Source organism: Nomascus leucogenys, chromosome 8, assembly GCF_006542625.1.
Source record: "Nomascus leucogenys isolate Asia chromosome 8, Asia_NLE_v1, whole genome shotgun sequence".
Taxonomy (NCBI): domain Eukaryota; kingdom Metazoa; phylum Chordata; class Mammalia; order Primates; family Hylobatidae; genus Nomascus; species Nomascus leucogenys.
Window position 1 is genome coordinate 66907372 of NC_044388.1, and position 22669 is coordinate 66930040.

Here is a 22669-nt window from a genome sequence, read left to right on the forward strand (position 1 = left end):
TTTTTTTTTTTTGACATTGTATTCGTTTTAAACATCTATTTCCCTTTTCATATTGTGAAGCTTCTGAGGAGGAAAGCCTCTATTTTTCATCTCCATGTGCCCAGGGTCTCTAACAAGTACCTGAAACCAATCATTTGTTGAATAAACAATGAATAATAGACATGTGTCTATTTTTCAGTCTTATTGTCATAAGAGGTCATATCTGGAGAAGTTATTTGGAATAATCCAAATTTAATTGAAGCTGAGGCTTACTTACGATATGAGTTCCATAAATAAGTATGAAAGAAACCTAGGAGTAAGACCTGGATACCATCCATGGATGGGAGAAAGAAAGCAGTATTGATGATAAAGGAGAAAGGACCATGAGAAGAAAAGAGAGGGCAGGGCCTGACACATAGAAGACAGAGTGACGAGAAGAGTCCAGGGTCAGAGATGGATTCGGAAACATTTGCTGAATGTGACTATAGAGGGATGTCACTTGTAATTTTTAGAGAGCAGTTTATTAATGTGTTTAGAGCAAAAGTTCATTTCAGATACTTAAGAAGGATTTGAGTGGATAGGAATGAGAACCAGCGAATGTGAATTGCTCATCCAACACTAAGCTGAGATAGGAAGTAAAATAAAAGTTATATATAGAGAGTAGAATTCTAAAAGGGATAGTTATTTGTTTTTATGTTAAAATTTTTTTTCATTGTTGCCCTTGTGACGCTTCATAAAGGAGGTTTCATTTTTAAGTGCTGTATGGAAAGTTCCAAGTCTTGCCAAATCAACGACTTCCCAAATTTGAGAGCCCTAATTGAGGTGGGTGGAGAGCTATGGTCTAATAGAAATCATAACATACTTTCAACACCAGGACTGATATTGGATGATTTTAACATGCTGTGCACATCTGTTGATGAGACTACTAGAAGTGAATTGGAAAATTCCAATACAAGGCAATTCAAGATGGTATTATTAGTATGTGCATTATAAGTCAATTGTTGGCATAGAAATACATCTATATGCTTTTGAAAAACTCAGAAATTACTGCTCTGAATCAATAGGTAGGCATCCACTCACTGTTTCAGGTAAGTTGGAGCACACAAACAGAGTAACAAACAGCCTTGCCTATAGTCAGAGAGGCCATCTCCATGAAATGAATAGAGAGCAGCAATTAACAAGATGCCGATTCTATGCCCCTTCCCCCAAATTAAGGCATGTGAACAATAGAAGGTAGTTCACTTAAGAATGGATAGGTTACGACTTGAAGAAGAAAGGGAATTTCTAGGGGAAAGGAAAAGCATAGGATGAGAATTGTATATATGGAGAAGAATGTGAAACAAAGGGGAAATTTGAATGTGTTTCAGTATTATAAAAAAGTAAATGATTTTTCTAGGGGACAGCTTAGTTCTAGAATTGCTTTATCTGTTTGTACATATGCCAGATCAAAGTAGCTTTTTAAAACCAATTTTAAAAAATTACAAAAGTAGTACTTGACCTTTTTTTAAAAAAATTTCAAGTTTAAAGATGAAGTGAATCTTTGCCTCCTTTCCTAGCCTCTGCCTTTACTCAAGAGGAACTGTTTTTTTTTAATATTCTTCTGCAAATGTTAAAGTATATTTCTATATATACATATTTTTATTTTATTTATTTTGAGACAGTGTTTCTCTCTGTTACCTAGGCTGGAGTGCAGTCGCATGATCTCAGCTTACTGTACCTTCTGCCTCCCGGGCTCAAGCAATCCTCCCACCTCAGCCTCTCAAGTAGCTGCGACTATAAGTGTGCACCACCATGCCTGGCTACTTTTTTTTGTTGTTGTGGAGATGAGATTTCACCACTGTTGGCCAGGCTGGTCTTGAATTCCTGGGATAATGTGATATGCCAGCCTTGGCCCCTCAGAGTGCTGGGATTACAGGAGTGAGCCACTGTGCCTGGCCTATATACACATGTTTTTATAAACATGTTTCATGTATACTCTTTCTGTCTGCCTTTTTTTTTTTTTTTTTTTTTTTTTTTGAGATGGAGTCTCAATCTGTCACCCAGGCTGGAGTACGGTGGCATGATCTTGGTTCACTGCAACCTCTGCCTCCCGGGTTCAAATGATTCTCCTGCCTCAGCATCCCTAATTGCTGGGATCACAGGTGGCCACCACCACACCTGGCTAATTTTTGTATTTTCAGTAGAGATGGGGTTTCACCATGTTGGCCAGGCTGATCTCCAACTCCTGCCTCAGGTGATCCACCCACCTCAGCCTCCCAAAGTGCTGGGACTACAGGCATGAGCTACTGCACCCAGCCTGCTTTTTTTTTGTTTTTTTTTCTTACACTTAACAATATATCTTAGAGGTCTTTCCAAATTGTTATATTATTTTTTTTTAAAAAAAGCTATGTGGCGTTCGACTGTATGAATGTATATTATTTGCTCACCTACATAGAAATCTTATAGACGTGGCATAGCATGTTAACTTTTTACAAAGGTGTATCACTTTTTATTGTACACAATGTTTTCTACAGGATACTGTATGTGGATGCATTTTTAAATTTCTACTTACATACTTACATACACATTTCCATGCGCCTCACATTTAGAATGATAAAATCATTGGTTTGGAAAAGACTTTAAAACTCATCTTGGACATGATGCTTTAATCTCGTTGATAAAATACCTACCACACAGAAGAACAGTCCTTGTTTGAACTGGGTACTTGTTTGCTATTACCAGAAATAGCCACATCAGCTAAGATGCTTTCAGCTGCAAGGAACAGAATGCCTGCCTAAAAGTGACTTTAACAGCAAGGGCATTTCAGTACCTCACTCACAAGTCCAGAGGTAGGCTGTCACGGGTTTTGGTTAATTTATTAGGTTGGTAAAATTGCTGTTCTTGCCATGTTTTTAATGTTTTTAATTAAAACAGCAATTATTTTGCACCAACCCAATAGCATCTCTGAATCACTTAGCTTTCCCTCAGAGTTGCAAGATTGTTTTGATGGTCCAAGCATCATAACCTCACACAGTTGGGTTCAAAGGCAGACAGACAGAAAGGCCTTTCTTTCCTACGTATCAAGGTGGAGATCAAGTCCCAGAAGCCCCTTAGTGGACCTGCCTTTGCCTCTCATTGGCTAGAATCGTGTCACATGACCAAGACTTAATTTCATGGAATTGTGGGAAAGAATATCTCTAGAATATTCAGATTTTATAGTGATAGGTCTTCATAAGGAAGGTTCAAGGGGGTTGGGAGAGATGTTGAATAGACGCTCTACAGAGTTGGCTAGAGTAGTCAATTTCCTTTTTGGATAGAGTCAAAATTTGTCTTTTAGTTACTCCACTAATGCTCTTAGTTAAGCTCTGTAAGCCATTCCTAAGGAATAAGGACTTCTAATGAAGGAAATGTGTAGAAAGCTGTAAAGTTTTCCTCCTTTTTCTTTTTCTACACTCCTTTGCATGGTCCTTTATGTGCTGTCACAATAGTGAAAAATACGGAGGGTCAGTGTTTTCTGTGGCTCAAACTCTTTCCTTGCTTTCATTGGACTGTGCCATAGCTGTACTGCTTACTAAGGTCCTTTCCTTATAGTAATTCATCAAAACCTATAATTGCTCCTTTATTTATTGTCTGTGCTTCCCTTTTGTCACCCCAGATACCTGAAATAATAAGCTGGTAGAAACAAGTCAGAACTTCTACCAAGTAGTTTTAATTGATTAGAGCTATGAGAACACATTGCATCCTTGTATCTTTTTAAGGTGATCACTAGGGATGCTATAAATTTTAACAGTAATACGTGTTTTAACTTCTTTTCCCTTACTTTTCCTTCTTTTTCATCAAACCTTTAAAAGACCTCTGATTTAGAAGGGAAGCTAAGTAGATATTTGATATGGGACTCTTTCACTCTAAGTTACATACTAACCTTCATTTCTTTGGGCTTAGTATTTGTGAAGTGGTTGTAATAGTTTGGAAGAAAATGTTAAATGGTGTAGAAATAAAAGACCAAGACCTTGGGTCCTATGTGTTCCACTGGTTCCTTGACTTCTTAAGGTTTTAGGGATCTTGGAGGGTCCATCTCTGTTGGGGTCTGGGCATCTATGAATTATAGGATTTCCTCCTTGTGATTGCATTTGTGTGAAGGGCTCATTGTTCTTTGACCCCCACCCTCCAGAATTCCTAATAAGACCATATGTTTAAGGATGCAATTTTTGAATGAAAACTTATAACAAGATAGATCCAATTATTTCATTTCTAGGCAAGACATTAGTGGAGACAGTATTTTATTGGAACACTTCAGACTTTCTCCTTGATACTGAATGTGTAAAATTATTAACTTTAAAAACTAAATTCCTATTTAATACCTTTATTTTCTTTTTGCACCATCCTTTGGATTTGTTTGCCTCCTGTGTGTACATTTCTAGGAATCATGAGCCCTAGGACGTTTAAAACTAGAATCTTGTCAGTTCAAATTTTGCAAAATACATGAGTTCAGAGAAAAAGGGGGTACTCCACACCTCAAATAACATCATTTTTTACATGGTATGTTCCCTTAAAGGTCATAGTATATGGAAAGAACATGGGTCTGCTACTGAATAAAAAAGAGATACCAAGCAAGATTTGCAAACACTTGAATAGATGGCTGTCTGTTCTCCAACTCTATCTTCTTTCCTGTGTGTCATATGGAACTAGCCAATGTGTTATGACTGGCTATTATAATGGTCTGTGAAAGTCTCTGCCTTTTGTTTCTAGAACATGTGGGGGTTTTTTTTGTTTGTTTTTTGTTTTTGTTTGTTTGTTTTGTTTTGTTTTTTTCTGAGACGGAGTCTCACTCTGTCGCCCAGGCTGGAGTGCAGTGGTGCAATCTCGGCTCACTGCAAGCTCTGCCTCCCGGGTTCACGCCATTCTCCTGCCTCAGCCTCCCGAGTAGCTGGGACTACAGGCACCCGCCACCACACCTGGCTAATTTTTTGTATTTTTAGTAGAGACGGTGTTTCGCCGTGTTAGCCGGTGACGGTCTCAATCTCCTAACCTTTTGATCCACCCACCTCAGCCTCCCAAAGTGCTGGGATTACAGGCGTGAGCCACAGTGCCCGGCCCACATGTGGGTCTTTTACACATTGTCCCTAAGTTGCACATTGGTCAGGGAGCAGAATATCCAAACTGACAGGTAATCTGACTTCTTGGCTAAGCCACACCAGATACTATTTGGTCCCTGAACTATTTGATTATTTTCTTCCTTGTTCTTTAATTTCCTGGGAATGTGGAAGAACCCTCTCTATCTGTTTCTCAGTGCCTGAAAGGACAAAGTCTTTTTGGAAAAATACCTTATTAAAAATTTGCTTTTTACGTCCAATTCTCTTCCAAGATAGTGTCCAAATAATTGTAGAAGGGATTTGAGATTTTTGCCTATTTTATGTGCTCAAAGGTGGGAAATATTCTAAAAGTTTTGTGAATTTTGTTTACAGAGAACACTTTTTATCTGTTCATAAAGGCAATGGTGAGCTATTCCATTAGTATCTACTTTGAGAAATGTGGCAGGGCTTAGGAACCTTGTAAATGATAGGTTTGGATCCATTATGAAGACTAATAGTGAAAATCCCCACCCTTGTTGTGTTATACTTCCATAAATGTCAGTTTAAAAAAGAGGGTAAAAAAAAAAAAAAAAAAAAAAAGGGTAAATGGGGCAGGTGCGGTGGCTCATGCCTGTAATCCCAGCACTTTGGGAGGCCAAGGTAGGCAGATGACTTGGGGTCGGGAATTCGAGATCAGCCTGGCCAACAAGGTGAAACCTGTCTCTACTAAAAATACAAAAATTAGCCAGGCGTGATGGTGCACACCTGTAGTCCCAGCTACTCGGGAGGCTGAGACAGAAGAATTGGTTGAACCCAGGAGAGGGAGGTTGCAGTGAGCTGAAATCGTGCCACTGCACTCCAGCCTGGGTGACAGAGTGAGACTGGTTCCAAATAAATAAGTAAGAGGGCAAATGAAGGTGAGAAAGACTCAAATCTGAATCGGACAGACCATCACATTTTCTTTCTTTACACTTTAGAAGTTCATCTGGACCCCTATCGAACATGGTGTCCTGTTGCAGACTGTCAGACAGTGTGCCCTGTTGCATCGAGTGACCCAGGACAGCCTGTGCTGGTGGAATGCCCTTCTTGCCACCTGAAATTCTGCTCATGTTGCAAGGATGCTTGGCATGCAGAGATCTCCTGTAGAGACAGTCAGCCTATTGTCCTGCCAACAGAGCACCGGTAAGAAAGGAAACTTTGTCTTTGGGATTATTCACTAGTTTTCTTAGAAACTCAACATACCTTACGTGTAGAAGGAGTTACGTTGTGATGGCGTTTAGAGATTGGTTATTTTCTTGCAGAACTTCCCTGAGAAGTGTTTCAGAATTGGTAAGTTGCCAACAAAAAAGCATTTCTAGTTGTTTACCCCAGAGGAATCTTCCAGATATTGCTGGAATTAAAGTTTGTATGAGTTTTGCTTTCTCTTTAGGTAGCGAGCCACCGTGGTCTACTGGTTCTCAGTAGGAAATCATGACTTGTTCCAGCTCTTTGCTCAGATACCATATCTGCCTGTATTGGTATATATCATTCTTATTGCTTGCAAAATGAGAAAGAAATTTTCTTACCTGACTAAATTGCCAGCTCATGATGTGTGACAGTCATATTAGAAAGAATGCAACAATAGAAACAATGGTCCTAAATTCTTCCAGCACATAGAAAGGAGGGTTCTCTCATGATAATTTATGCTCTGTAAAGGTTGAGATTTTGTTGTGATAGGAAGCAGTTAAAACTGTAGCTTTTTCGTACAGTGGGGTTTTTTGTTTTGTTTTTGAGACAGAGTCTTGCTGTGTTGCCTAGGCTGGAGTGCAGTGGCACGATCTCGGCTCACTGCAACCACTGCCTGCTGGGTTCAAGCGATTGTCCTGCCTCAGCCTCCCGATTAGCTGGGATTGCAGGCACTTGCCACCACGCCTGGCTAATTTTGTATTTTTAGTAGAGATGGGGTTTCACCATATTGGCCAGGCTGGTCTTGAAATCCTGACCTCAAGTGATCCACCCGCCTAGGCCTCCCAAAGTGCTAGGATTACAGACATAAGCCACCACACTTGGACGATACAGAGGGTTTTTATGGCAACAGCAGTGCCCAGAGTGAGAGACCTCTGTGTTTTATTCCTGCTTTGCTTGAGGCTATAGTTGTTCTGCATCAGCAAGAACAAAATACCAGTGTTGTAATCCCATTGGCTTAATCACACAGTGCACCCAGAATGTGTAGAACCAGGCTTCAGGAATAGTAATGCTACTTGGCTACGATGCTGTGCTTGAATCTCAGAACAAACAAATGGAGAGGAATAAAAGAGCTAATACACACGGCAGGCATGTGCCCTCTTAGCCAGATTTAAACCAGTGTTGCCTGCATTTTCGTAGCCATAGCAGGAAGCTCCATGGGTATCACAGGGCAATGTAAAGAACCGAGAGGATAGGAGGATTTGCGTTCTGACATTGTCACTTGGTATCTGTGTGTCTCATAGAAGTCATTCAGCCTCTGTGAGACTGTTTCCTTATCTGAAAATAAGGGAATTAAGATACAAGTTGAGCATCCCTTATCCAAAATACTTGGGATAAGAAGTATTTCAGATCTCAGTTTTTTCAGATTTTGAAATATTTTCATGATATATTTATTGGCTAAGCATCCTTACTCTGAATATCAGAAGTCAGAAAGGCTTCAATGAGCATTTCCTTTGTCATGTCGGCCCTCAAAAAGTTTCAGATTTTGGAGCATTTTGGATTTCAAATTGTGGACTAGGGATGCTCAACCTTTAATAACTGCCTTATGACAATATGAGGTTATCGTTCGTACGAAATCTGGTAATAGATTTGACAACACTCTGTGAATTGGATATCTCTGTGTGCTGGGGGTGGTTTTGATGGGCAGTAGCTAAAGTGTTACATGGTGCTATCGCTCACCTCTCTCTCTCTCCCTCTCCAATTCCTGTTGCTTATTTTCTGTGCCCCTTGGGTCTGTAAGCCTGTATTGGTCTATTCGTCTGTTTGGAGAAGGTCTTTTGAAAATATTGGACATTATTTTAAAGTGTTTATATTTGAGACCCCCTTCTCCATTTGTCTAATGAACAGACCATTAGATAGATTATATACGCCCAGTTTGGACCCTGACCTAGTTTCTCTGCTGTGTAGCCAACTCCTTGCCATTCTTATTTAGGCAATGGGTGCTTAGGGAATGAAATATTAATTTGATGAAATAGTTAAATCAGTGGTGGAAACTGTAATTATATAATTCACTGAAAGCCAAAATAAATAGATTCCTTCTTGTATGAGTTATCTGTACATCTAATAATGTTTTTGCCCACATCCTTTCTTTTGGAAGTGAATTAAGTATGGATAACTGTGAGTTCATTATCTAACCATCAGGAGCCCTGGGAATTCAACTGATGACCATCAGCTGAATGCCATTTCTCATCCATTTTATTTCTAGAGCCCTCTTTGGGACAGATGCAGAAGCCCCCATTAAGCAATGCCCAGTTTGCCGGGTTTATATTGAACGCAACGAAGGCTGCGCTCAGATGATGTGCAAAAACTGCAAGCATACATTTTGCTGGTACTGCCTCCAGAACTTGGACGTAAGTTCCGCCTAGGTTTGTTGTATGGTTTTTCCCTATACTGTGTCTGCACCACAGCCAATATCCTACAGATTTTCCTTTAAAATATTGAGGTGATTTTTGTCCTGCAAAAGAAATTTATTTTTCTTAATGAGACTTCCTAAGCCTGATACTTTAGATATCTAAAAACATCTTTTTGATGACCTTACATATGCCACCTTGGTGTTACAGGCAAGCTTTTGTTTTAGGGGCATTTCTTTTGGGCATTGTCTCTATTATGTAAAGGACTATTAGTGTCTTCATTTTATATTGCTGTTGTAATGAATTAGCACATATTTAGTGGCTTAAAATACCACAAACTTACTATCCCACAGTTCTTCACTTTGGAAGTCTGACATAGGTCTTGCTGGATTAAAATCAAGGTGTCAGCAAGGCTGCATTTCTTTCTGGAGGCTCTAGGGGAGAATCTGTTTTCTTGCCTTGGAGGCTGTCTGCTTTCCTTGGCTTGTGGCCTCTTCCTCCATCTTCAAAGCCAGCAACATCAGATCTCTCACTCCCTTCTTTCTTAGTCGTTGCTCCCTCTGACCACAGCTGGGAAAGGTTCTCTGCTTAAAGGACCAATGTGATGAGATTGGGCCCATCAGGATAATGTAGGATAATCTCCTTTATCTCAGGGTTCTTAATTTAATCACACTCGCAGAATCCCTCTTGTCATATAGGGTAACACATTCACAGATTCTGGGAATTAGGCCATGATATCTTTGGGAGGTAGTTATTCTGCCTACCACTATTAGGTTTTTTCTTCATTTTGAATTTAAACAAAAATGGTTCAAACCAATGGTGTCTCCTAACTCTCTTCTCTCCCTCATGCTCTCTTGAGTGCTCTCTCTCTCTGTCTGTCTCTCTCTTGTTCATGAGCATGCAGCAGTATTGCTACTGTTTTGACAGTGTTCCCTTCCCAGATCAAGGGGCTTGGCTTAACTTTTTCTCACCATTCATGAATCAAGTCTCAAATTGAGGTGCAGTTTTATTCAGCTCTGTGCCAAGGCTAATGGTAACTTCAGAGTTAAAAATGCAGTGCGAAGGGTTGGTGAGAAGGTCTTACTTCACTTCTGGTCTTTTAAAGTTTGGGGTAACATAAGTTGTTTATAGATAACACTCTGTTTTGGCAATTTGGACGTCTAAAATATGTCCATATCAGTGTAAGCCCTCAGTTACCGTTGAGTTGCTATTCTTTTCTCAACTTTTTGTTTTGATTGCTTGATTTGCTTTAATTCAACAAGTGATTTGTGTAGTGCTTTAGTTCAGACATGCTTAGCGAGTGAGTGTGCAGTTAGCATGTAATGTCTGCTGGCCACCACCTGCTGGATTTTTAACTGAAAACTAGATACGTTGTTTAAGATGACATGTATGAATAAGAATAATCTCCATCTTAGTGATTTAAGAAGAGGTATAAACTGGGGAGAAGAAAATGGACATTTTAGACTCTGGAAGTTCAGCAGCTCAGTTTGGAAGAAATATTTTCTATTTAAAAATTGATATATCATAGGCCCTTGAGTTACAATTATGTCTGATATTTAAGACCTAGCATGCATCTAAGTGAGTGATATTCTGGATGAGGATTTTACTGATTGTACATTACATGCATTACAAATGAAAAACAATTTTTTTTTGTTTTCCTTCAGGTTTCACCAGAATATTAATTGGGTTCATATCCACAAGGAGGCTGAGCCCATGAGGTTCTCTTTAGGAGGCCACAGTGTAAGGGAACAAATATGTGCACCAGATCTCCATCCTTTGGCTGAAATGTGTTTGGGGGATGGCGTTGCAAAGAACATGCTGTTCTGTCTCTTGTGCTGTTCTGGTTCTGGAGATGAAATGGTGCAGATGTTAAATGGCTGAATACACAGACTTCAAATGTTGAAGCATCTTTTTTTCTGGTGACTGTTTTCTAAGATCTCATTTTCAGTTTTAGCCAGGGGCATTGGATTGTTGGTAATGATGTTTTTCTCTACGCAAGTGGAGTTCTACATCAGATGGTTGTGTGGATCTCTGTTTATAGGAAAGTTTGACAGCATGGGGCCAGGAGAGGGGTGATTGTCTAAAATGCAGCCCTGAGACCAACACCAAACAGGAATTTTGAGTGTTGTTGGAGTTGAGCTTGTTCCTGCCTTGATTCTCACCCCTGTAGTTTCAGAGGATGAGTTACGCTTAAGTATCTGCTTTAGAATCCTGTTCCTGTCCATAGCCTTAGAGACTTGAGCTATTCAGTTATCTCTTTCCTCTCCTGTGGTTTCAATTTCCACTCTCCACTCTCTCAACATATCCATGCATTCGGCTGTGTCACATTTAAACACGAGTAAACATTTTTCTTAAAGCCTGCATCTTTTCCTTGCTACCCCTCTATTTATCATTCCTTTAGAAGCCAAGCTTCAGAAAAGCCTAATCACCTCTTGCTACTGACATTACTTACCTTCCAAATACTGCAATTGCTCAGATTGCCATGTAGTCACACCTCGACTGTACCCCTTTCCCAGATTTTGAGTGATTTCTTGTTGGCAGAATCCAATAGTACTTGTTCTTAGCGTACCTAGATTCTCTGCTGCATTTAACATCTTGACCACATCCATTTCAGTGATACCACCTCTGTTGGTTTCTCTTCTACCTTTCTGGCCATATCCCAGTTCCCTTTCTAGCCTCTTCCTCGATCCAGTCTTAAATACCTGTGTTCAGCAGCCTCTTTGCTTCTCAGTTTACCCCTCTTGCTAGTTAATCTCAGTCTCTTCTATGGTTTCTTCTACCCCACGTACACTGATGCCCAATTGAGTCCCCTTTCTCCATTTGTCTAATGAACAGACCATTAGATAGATTATCTACACCTAATTTGGACCCTGAGCTAGTTTCTCTGCTGAAGTCCAGGTTTTTTTTTTTTTTTTTTTTTTTTCAGTGTAGATCTTTGTGATGAGCTGCCTTTTGAATTGCCCTGCTTGGATGTCTCAACCATCTCTCAAGTTCAACATGTCCAAACTTATCTTCCCAACAAACTCCATCTCTATGTTATCACTTCTCTCAATAAAGCCACTGCCTTCTTTCAACCCAACCACTTTCCCTCCTCTGTGATTGCTTCTCCTTTTTTCTCTCTAGTTACTTTCTTAATATCTTAGGACTGTAACTTCCTCTTCTCCATCCATCCTCAGTCACTGGCATTTTCTCTCTCCTGGTTTGCCACACCAGCCTTTCAGCTGCCTTGCTCCTGGTCTTCCCATTCCATTGTACCTCTGCCAGAGCTACCTTGCTAAGATAAGTAGTCAGGTCATTACTACTCTTTTTTTTTTTTCTTTTTTCAAAGAATTAATTGAGATTCGTATTGATTATGATCTGCTTTCACTTGGTGATTTACAAAACTACCAAGATAAAGATTACGGGCTTGGAATTTCTTGAGGGGGTCACTGATATCACCAGAGAAAGACTTTGCCTTCCATTTGGTGATCTGATGTGGTCTGTATTCATTTCTCAATTTAAAACTGCATATTTACTGAAACCAATCTTTTTATTTTTCAGAATGACATTTTCCTCAGACATTATGACAAAGGGCCATGCAGGAATAAACTTGGTCACTCAAGAGCATCAGTGATGTGGAACCGAACACAGGTACCCTGACCTTATAGGGAGCGTGACATAAACCAAAATCGTGATGGCTTAAAGAGCCCACCTCTTCCCCTTCCCTCACTATTCCCTCCTGGGAGGTCCCATCCCAGCCTGGGAGCTTCTGGGGAGTGTTAGGGCAGGGCTAGGGAAAAGTAATGGGGTAACTACCTAAAGTTAACTCATGAGCACAGTCTCCTTAAGGACAAGTGGAGGAGCAGGGGCACCAGGGCTGCCAGGCAATCAATAGTGACGTGCAGAATGCAGGCAGATGGTCTTTCCTCTTGAGAAACAGTGGAATGACTTTCCTAAAGCCCTTTAAGGCATATTACCTATCAAAGGCAGTGTATTAGTCTGCTCTCACACTGCTATTAAAGACATACCTGAGACTAGGTTAGTTATTAAGTGAAAGGGGTTTAATGGACTCACAATTCTACATGGCTGGGGAGGCCTCACAATCATGGCAGAAGGCAAAGGAGGGGCAAAGTCACGTCTTAAATGGCGGCAGCCAAGAGAGCTTGCACAGGGGAACTCCCATTTATAAAACCATCAGATCTCCTGAAACTTATTTACTACCACAAGAACAGTATGGGGGAAACCACCCCCATGATTCAATTATCTCCACCTGGCCCTGCCCTTGACACGTGAGGATTATTATAATTCAAGATGAGATTTGGGTGGGGACACAGCCAAACCATATCAGGCAGTGCTCTAAAACCCTGTGAGCCCCTGCTGGGGCTTAGATCCTTCTGTACATGCCATTGTGTGTTTATGTGGCAGGTTCAAAAGGAGTCATGGTTTATTTTTAATAGCGTTTTATATTTATTAAAGGCCGTGTTCCTTCGGAGGGAGTCAGTGCTAATATCCTAGTAATCATTAACATCCCTATGAGCTAGTTGAGGAAATTCAGCAGAGAGACCACCAACACCAATAATTCATAACTATACTGAGCTTGCGACAGCTTGAGTTAGCATTTGGATGGGTTCCATCCTTGATTTGGTCCTTCGTATCTCTCTGGCTTCTCTCCAATTCAGATCATTGCTGGGCTCTAGCTGAAAGGTCTCAGAAATGTAACTGTTCTGTGTGCCTGAGATGATGTCTTGTTCAGGCTGCTATAACAAATGACCATAGACTGGGAGGCTTAAAGAACAGAAATTTACTTCTCATAGTTGTGGAGGCTGAGAAGTCTGAGGTTCAGGTGACAGCATGGTCATGTCTCAGCAAGGGCTCTCTTCCTGGTTCGAAGATGGCCATTTTTTTTGCTGTGTCTTCACATGGCTTAGAGCCTAGAGAAAGGAAGCAAGTTCTCTGGCATCTGTTCTTGTAAGAGCACCAATCCCATCATAAGGGCCCTACCCTCATAAACCAACTAACTTCTAAAGGCCTCTTCTCCAAATGCCATCACATCGGGGATTTAGGGTTTCAACATATGAGCTTCAGCGGGACACAAACATTTGGCCCACAGCAGATAGCAGATAGTATAGGTGGAAGAAGTATACATATTGAAAGACTTAATTGCTGAAATACGCTTTTCTTTGAAATTTCCAGGTGGTGGGGATTCTCGTAGGCTTGGGCATCATTGCCTTGGTTACTTCACCCTTGTTACTCCTGGCCTCCCCTTGTATAATCTGTTGTGTCTGCAAGTCCTGTCGGGGCAAGAAGAAAAAGCACGACCCATCCACAACCTAAAGATCTCTGTGTTCGTATGCCCCAGATATGTGAGTTACATGAGATGGCACAGTGATAAAACCCCATTTAGTGACCTTGCCTCCTTCTCCTTGCCAACTTTGAAAGTGCCTCTGTGTCCAGACTTTGAACTTGCCTGCCAGCCTTCAGCATCAGGAAAGGCCAAGTCCTGGGTGTGGGTGTTCCTGTGTAACAAGAACTGGGCTCAACAGTCCAGCTGTGTCTATGGAGCTTTGGAGTTCCTTGAGATGAATGAACATATCATTTTATCATCCAAAGGATCTCACTGGACTGTTCAACTTCCAGCCAAATTCAAGGAGCTTGCAGGAACATTTGATATAACAAATGTGTTGTCATGGTTGGTAACATACAAGATAATCAAGAAGCCGGAGCCTGTTCTGTGTTGATTTGACTACCATGAGAAACACAGGGGAAACCTGATGAGAAGGATAAGACTGTGTGAGGAGAAATCCTCACAGGAGCTACAAAGCAGGCTGCTGATCTCAGCAGTTGATATGGTGGTTGTGCCTCTGCTGGCTACTGGGTGTGCTGTCCCCATGTTCCCACTGTGATTTGGCAGAAACACAATAGGTTTCTCCTTGTGTGATCTCAGCTTCAAGCAGGAGAAACTGCTGTGCAGAGGGAGTTGCCCCTTCCCAGTAAAAGAGTTGCAGCCTGTTAAACAATATGGTCTAATTTAGTGTCTCCCTTGGCAAATGTAAGTTTTCTAAGTTGGCCAACTTGTCTCTTGCAGCCGGTAGCTGTGATCTACAAAATTGTTTCATATGAAATACCGGTAGAGTGGTAGAGTTTCAAAACTTTCATCATAGATAACTGGGACCTTCCTCAGGATCTGTGTTCACACACCCAATAGATTTGGAATCGGGCCTAAGAGTACACATGGAGGGTAAATATTAAAGTGCGTATTATGTACATCTAGCATCCATGTGACTTACAGCCTACCTGTAATTTCTATCCATTGAGCATGCATGGATATACCCAATAGTACACACAAAATAAATGTTTACTTAAGAGCCATTCTATCCTTCTGTGACTGAAATGGTTTACTGTAAATCTGCCTAAAGATTTTTTGCATATTATATATGTGAATTTTGGTTGTGAGTTCATAACTTACCCAAGGGTATAGACTCATAACTCTTTTAAAACAGTACTTAGTACAATATCCTGCCATCCTTATAAGAACACTAATTGATAACCAAGTCATTTACAGGTTTTCAAACACAGAGCAGCTCTTTTCTCAGTATAATTTATTATTGCTCTTTCAGCATCTGTTAGGACAGTCTGAATACTTTCTGTTTCAAGGCACTGATAAAACAGCAACAAAAACATGTAAGAAATAAAATAGAAATGCTTTATATATTTTTAGTTTAAATTTATATGTCACCTCATTGTGACTTATTTTTTCCATTATACCATTAGTCAGATTTGAATAACGAGGTTTTGAAAGGATAAAACCTTTTCTCCAATGACAGGATTATATAATTGCTATTGGCAATGTAGCCTGGTGCTTCCTGAGACCTATGCTAAATGTTACTGGAGAGTTCTTGAAGCCAGGGATACCATGTCAGGAACTATTTAGGATCTATGATATTTTCTGAGGTAACTGGGTAATACAGTATCAAATTGCTGCTATCTCAGACCTATTGTTAAAGGATGATGCTTTGCCTGTGTAATAGGATATATCCTAAGTGGGGATGTATATATTTCAGGAACTTTAATTCACATGTATATATTGATATCTGATGTGTGTATAGTACATTTATTGGTCATGTACATTTTAATTTACACGTTGTATAGAACATAGATGAGAACTCTGGGAAAACTTGGGAGTGGCAGCCAACCAAAATCATTTTTAATCATTTATTAGAAATGTCTCAATATTGTGTCTTTTTCTTTTGAAACTCTAAACACTTCAGAAAAAAACACTCTATCAGTGTAGTTCATGTTAGTATAATTATAGATTTACATATATTTGAATAGTTAATTTGCTTTGTTTTACACATAGCCTGCTGCCTCATTATAGGTAAAAGGCATTTATAACTGCTCAGGGGATTACGGGAACTCAACTGAAACTGAATTTTTGTAACAAGAATGTTAATAGTGGCAATGTCCTCCGTCAGTAAACTCTTTAAGCTTGGTGCCACAAAGAGTCTTTAAATGGGGGCTGATTTCAAGTAACCTAAAAGACTGTGTTATCAGAGGAAGAGGTCCCAAATTTGGAGTGAAGATGGAAGAAAATATATATGCTATTTCCTTGGCAAGTTGAAGGAATTTGCCACCTTACACCGTTTGTATCACCAAATTAGCTGCTTTTTTTTTTTTTTTTTGGCCAGGGCTATGGAGTGGGGGTTGTTTGTCAAACTGATTTTCAATAATTGGATTTAATTTTTTTTAACATTGAAAAGTGCCTGAAAAATGGTAAATCCTTAAATGTGTGTGAGATTGTCAGAATCAACAAAACTAGATTGGTTAAACATATCTCTGGTACATCAAAGGGCATGATGCAAACCAATCTAGAGACTGTTTATAAAGGAGAGAGCTGGCAACTTTTTATTTTTATTTATTTTTATTTTTGGACTGAGTCTCCCTTTGTCACCCAGGCCAGAGTGCAGTGGCATGATCATGGTTCACTGCAACCCCTACCTCCTCGGCTCAAGCATTCCTCCCACCTTAGCCTCCTGAGCAGCTGGCACTACAGGCGCACACCACCATGCCTGGCTAAGTTTTGTATTTCTTGTAGAAATGGGGTTTCTCTGTGTTGCCCAGGCTTGTCTGAAACTCCTGGGCTCAAGCGATCCACCCACCTTGGGATCCCAAAGTGTTGGGATTACAGGTGTGTGTCACCGTGCCTGACAGCTGACAATTTTAACTGGCAACTTTGATAACAGAGGCTGCTATTTTTGTTTTAGATAATTGGCCAGTGACAGAGTTTACCCTTGCCTCCTTTCTCCGTCTGCCAGCTTTGTCCTTTCTGAGTGATTCTCTTTCTGTATTAAGAGGAAGTGTGGGTCTACATAGGGATGTTTGGATGCTATGGCAAGAATCTTTTTGTGTTTGGACTGTAGTCCATTTGCAATAGAAATAAATCCGTCACCAAACCGTAACCTGGATGTAATAGCCCAGCATCCAGAAATCCTATGGAAAGTATTAGCACAATATCTTGCCATTGTCCCATCTAGGAAATTTTTTCTTGTTGCGAGGTAGGGAAGTGAGGAGGAAAGCCATGCCGAAGCAAATGTTAGAATCTTAGGCATCCTATTTGTTCATACCATGGGTATTTGCTTTGGACTTGGAGTCTGTACTTAGAGGGCTTTGAAAAACAAATAATTCAGTGTGAATTTTCTTGTAGTGTGCTTCATGAAAATATTACTTATCCAGGTTTGCAAATGTACATGTTCATTTGAATGTAAATCACCATTTCTTGGAACGCCACATTTTTTCTTAAAAATTATTCTGAATCTAAATATGTATTACTTTAGCCTTCCCTACACAGTACTTATAAAAAACTTTTCTTTCTGTTCATGAGTGGATGCCTTTATGTGATATAGAGTCATGTGTGTATGTGTAGCTTTAAGGGCAATTTCAGAAATGCATTAGATGAATGACATTTTATAAAGCGATCACAATTGATATCTACAGGCTATTATGTCTCATGTTGATTCATGATCCAGGAAGTTTTACGTATTTAAAAAATTGCTATCGTGTTATATTTTTCCAATTTTTGGAGAAGAAAATAGCTGTTTAGGCACTCTAGCCACAATAAATGTGAGCAGGAAATCAAGTGTGTTAACCTTTGTTGTGCTGCACAATTCTAGGCATGTTCAGTTTTATCCTCTAACAACCAACCAAGTCACTATTAAATCCTAGGTTCTGAATTTACAAAATGTACCAGAATTTGCAATACCATCTATGGAAATAACTCTTGGCTACTTCTTAAAAGAAATGGGGTCAGATGTGGTAGCTCACGCCTGTAATCCCAGCACTTTGGGAGGCCAAGGTGGGCGGATCACCTGAAGTCGGGAGTTAGAGACCAGCCTGGCCAACATGGTAAAACCCCGTCTCTACTAAAAACACAAAAAAATTAGAACCCTAATTAAAACCCAAAAAAAATTATCTGGGCGTGGTGGCACATGCCTGTACTCCCAGCTACTTGAGAGGCTGAGGCAGGAGAATTGCTTGAACCTGGGAGGTGGAGGTTGTGGTAAGCCAAGATTGTGCCATTGCGCTCCAGCCTGGGCAGCAAGAGCGAAACTCAGTCTCAAAAAACAAAAAAAGGGCGGGGCGGCGGGGGTAGGGGGGCAAGTGTAATGCCTTTGTTACACACTTTCTTCTTTGTAGGTGTGATAGTTCACACTGCCAGTGCATAGAAATTGATCATTACCCAGAGAAATAACCAATAATACAGATCTTTGATCATTCTAATAAAAAATGCGGCCAAGGATAAAAGCCATTTGTTCTGTACAATGAAGGTTGGACTAAATGCTAAGGTCAGTTCTAACCTTTCAAAAGTCTGCTAGAGGAATGTGTTTCCTTGTTACGATTTTTTAAGAAAGGATTTAGAGTGTTAAGGTCATTTCCATTTGAATTAGTATTCAAGGCAGGCCTTAAGTTGGGTGCCAAAGATTACTTAACAACTAGAGCTTGTGTTTCCACAAAACCGAAAGCTCACTCTCCTGTACTGGTGTTGAAACCTTTTTATTGAAGGCTAGATGCTTCTAAAATGGTACCTGCATACAAAGGTTTACAATTGACGTACAATTCAAATTTCATTTTCTAATCATTCAGTTTTGAGGAAACCAGTAAGATTATTTAAAAATACTTTTGGGTTATGGTTTCTTAATTTTCTTAATCATCTCCTAGAATGTCAACATTATTTCATTTCGAAAGTGTGCTTATTGTTTGCTAAACTTGAATTTGCATTCCCAAAGAAATATTGAATGAACCATTTTATATAACAGTGATTTTAATCAGTGCCCTAACCAGCAAACTCATTGCAATGTAAATTATGAATCTGGTAATTTGGAGGAGAATAATAATTAGGTTTTTCTGTAATTCAATTATTTTCATTTGTTAGATAATAAATCTAGTTTTCTTTAGACCCTAAAGATAATGCCCGACTCTATGAGAAAAAGGAAACGAATCTGCTTAAATGAGTTAATAGCAATTATAATGTATTATTTGTATATTTTTATGTAAACTAAAGAACTTTTGAGAACAATCCTTTGAGATAAATGGAGCAGATTAGATCCATTTTATGAAGAAAGCAATGTTTTGTATTCATGTCTTGCTTAGGGTCATACTGATGAGTGACAGCCAGGAAAAGAATGCACTACGACTTGAAAGTTCTGTAATGCTCTTTCATTAGTAATTTCAAGTCTTTCACTCCCAAATCTGTGAGTCCTAAGAGAACATAGTGCCCTCTCATTTATCTGCATCAGTACAGATGTATGTAAGAACATATTTCAAATCATCACTTAGAGGCTGTGTTTTGGTGGGTACCCCTGAGATCCCCTGACCTCACTCCTTGAGGTTTGGCTAGAGAAGGACAGGAGATGGAAGGTAATTAGAAAAATAACAAGGTGGTCTGCATTTGACTTGCTAATATTGGAAGCAGAATTATAGCTGAATCTATATACTTACCCCAAATGCCCAAGTGCTTGCCTCTCCCCTACCTACAAAGTACATTCTCACAAGTTCCTTTTGATATTTACAATCAAGGCTCAAAGGGACTGTTAACTCAGATCTAACTCCTTTCTTATTAACATTACCAACTTGTACTCAAATGTGGATTTGTAGCCTACCATTAAATCAATTGGCAGTTTCCAAAGCTAGAAAGGGGACTCCAAGTAATGAACCTAATTTCTCATAAAGAAGTCCTTTCGATTCCATTTTGTGCCTTTATGATTTTTGATTTTTATCAGTGCTATGTTTGCCCTCAGTTTTGCTTTTTTTTAGATGTTAAATCTGGAATTCAGGCTTTCAATGAGAAGGAAATTAAGTCAAATGTATTTTATCCTGCAGTTCCTTAAGGACCTGACATGATTCAAGAAGATGTATTTTCTTTTGTGGGGAGTGGAGGGTTGGTTATCTGAACACATTCAGATAAAATGAACGTGAAGGTATTTTTGAGGTAAGTTGTGGGACTTCTGATTATTGATCAGCCTCGACTTATGTTTTGAAGACAAGCCAATTCATTTTAAAACAAGTTCAGAAACCCACATACCACCCCGCGTGGTGTGTCCTGAATTCCAGCCTGGCCCTGGGACTTTGGCACCACGAGGGCATGTGAACAGGGTGCTGGGAGAGGGCTGGCAAACCTGGTGCCACCCTGGCCACAGAACAAGTGTGCAGCGTCCTCTGTTCTCCTGGCCTTCTGCCAATCCAGGTGGTGTGGGGTTGGAGGCAGACGCCCAGCTGGCAATAAGATGGCTTCAGTTCTTGGCCTGGCTGTGCTCTTGGCTGGTGGTATGGTCTGGGGCCAGCCCTTTATTGTATAGTGTCATTTCATCCCTATCTCAGGTCAGGCTTAGGTGGATCGAGTAAAATCCCGAATGTCAAAGTGCTTCTGAGTGTTGGTTGTTAGGGAGGTGTGAGGAGAGCGAGCCACTGAGTTAGGTGTGCTTGCAGCTGTAAGTGTAGTTGATCAGTTGTTTGTTTGTTTGTTTTGAGACAGTCTCACTCTGTCGCCCAGGCTGGAGTGCAGTGGTACTATCTCTACTCACTGCAAACTCCGCCTCCTGGGTTCAAGCAATTCTCCTGCCTCATCATCCCAAGTAGCTGAGACTACAGGCATGTGCCACCACGCCCAGCTAATTTTTGTATTTTTAGTAGAGACAGAGTTTCACCATGTTGGCCAGGCTGGTCTTGAACTGCTGGCCCCAAGTGATTCATCTGCCTCGGCCTCCCAAAATGCTCAAATTACAGACACGAGCCACTGCGCCTGGCCGAGTCGATCAGTTTTTAGCCAGACATTGTTCTGAGAGGAGAAGAGGGGGCAAAGTGGGGGCAGGAGGAGGGTAGTCCTGAAATACATTTCAAGCTTGTCTGTGTTGAGAGAAGTATGACCCCCTCCTTAAATGTATTTTCTTTTTAGGTTTAAAAAAAAAAAATCCTATGTCATTGTTTAAAAAATATTTCACAAAATAGTTATCTAAGTTTATGCTTCATTAAAATAAGGGGAATATGTGGAGAGAAATGCAGAATTTATATCAACACATTGATTTTGGGGGGAAGGTTTATGGTAAAAACTTAGTATTTACATAATGCCTGATGGTATGCAGTTTCCTTTTGCTCTTCATACTCCTCTAGAAAGTAGATACTACTATTCACACCCCCCACCCGCAATGTACAGATGGGAGATGAGACTCAGGGGTTAGAAGACATGGTGCAGGTCGTACAGCAGATGAGTGGCAAAGCTAGAAATTGAACCCACATCTTGTATGAACTAACTCAGGACCTCTTAGCATTATTTTAATTCTTAAGAGCATCTAAAAACAACACATTCAGTTTCTGTAGATCAGAGGTCTGACGTGGTGTGGCTGGGTTCTCTGCTCGAAGTTTCACTGGGCTAAAAATCAAGGTGTTGGCCAGGTGCGGTGGCTCATGCCTGTAATCCCAGCACTTTGGGAGGCTGAGGTTGGTGGATCACGAGGTCAAGAGATTGAGACTATCCTGGCCAACATAGTGAAACCCTGTCTCTACTAAAAATACAAAAATTAGCCGGGTGTGGTGGTGGGCACCTGTAGTCCAGCTACTCAAGAGGCTGAGGCAGGAGAATCGCTTGAACCCAGGAAGTGGAGGTTGCAGTGAGCTGAGATTGTGCCATTGCACTCCAGCCTGGCCACAAAGTGAGACTCTGTCTCAAAAAAAAAAAAAAAAAAAAAAAAAAAATTAAAGTGTTGGATGGGGCTGTGTTCTCCTCTGGGGGGAGGCTCAGAGTCCTATTCCAGGCTCTCTGGGTGTTGGCAGAATTCAGTTCCTTCTCACACCTTCCACGTGGCGCCCTCCATCTTTAAGCTTGCAACAGCTCATTGTGTCTTTCTCATACTTCAAATCTCTTTGGCTTCCTTTCTGACACATCTCTGGCTTCCATTTTACATTTTAAGTGGCTATGAGAGTATGTATATTTGTCATTTTCAAAAGGAAATTTAGCTTTTTAAAATCTGTTCTGTTTCCCAGCTCCATGAAGGCAAAGAGTTTTCACAGGTAATAGAATCTGCTTGAAGACATCACAAACTTGGGGAAGAGTTAGCAAAATCTAACTTCTACCTGGGAACTGTTGACTTACCGTTGGAATTGGGTCTAGTATAGCCAAGGAGATCAGTAATTCTGCTTCTGGCTAGTGTCCTTGGGAGGTCCATTTGGTCTATATGTGGGACAGATTTTCTTAAATGGACTCAGAAGAAAACCTGATCTGAGCTTTCTAAATCTTCAGAAGATTCAGGATTGGATTGAATCTTGTTTTGGATTCAGGAAGGACAACTCTTTTAAGAGCTGGCTTAAAGTACAGGATGGTGTTTCCATTCAAGTCAGACCAATAAAGTAGATGGATCTGAGTTAAGCAGTCACTGCCTGTTGTTGAGGGACGTGCAACAAAAGTCAAGGTCATTGCCTCTTCCCCTCTCCCACCCCCAGTGCAGCAATACAGACCCTGGGCAGATGCTGTAGATGTTTTAAACTAGCATAGTCATGCTTTTGACTAGAAATGAAAGACTAGAGGGAAGTTTGATAGCT

At 40.4% G+C, this 22669-nt stretch overlaps 1 protein-coding gene across 1 annotated transcript in view; it reads left to right on the plus strand.

Moving 5' to 3' along the window:
* RNF144B (ring finger protein 144B) overlaps nt 1–17715 on the plus strand; it is an 82092-nt gene extending 64377 nt beyond the window's left edge. Inside the window, exons 5-8 of the mRNA XM_003263552.3 lie at nt 6008–6212; nt 8461–8605; nt 12146–12235; nt 13778–17715. Coding sequence (XP_003263600.1) covers nt 6008–6212; nt 8461–8605; nt 12146–12235; nt 13778–13918 — 581 coding nt within the window. The 3' untranslated portion in view covers nt 13919–17715. The remainder of the gene's footprint in view (nt 1–6007; nt 6213–8460; nt 8606–12145; nt 12236–13777) is intronic.
* The last annotated feature ends 4954 nt before the right edge of the window (nt 17716–22669 follow it).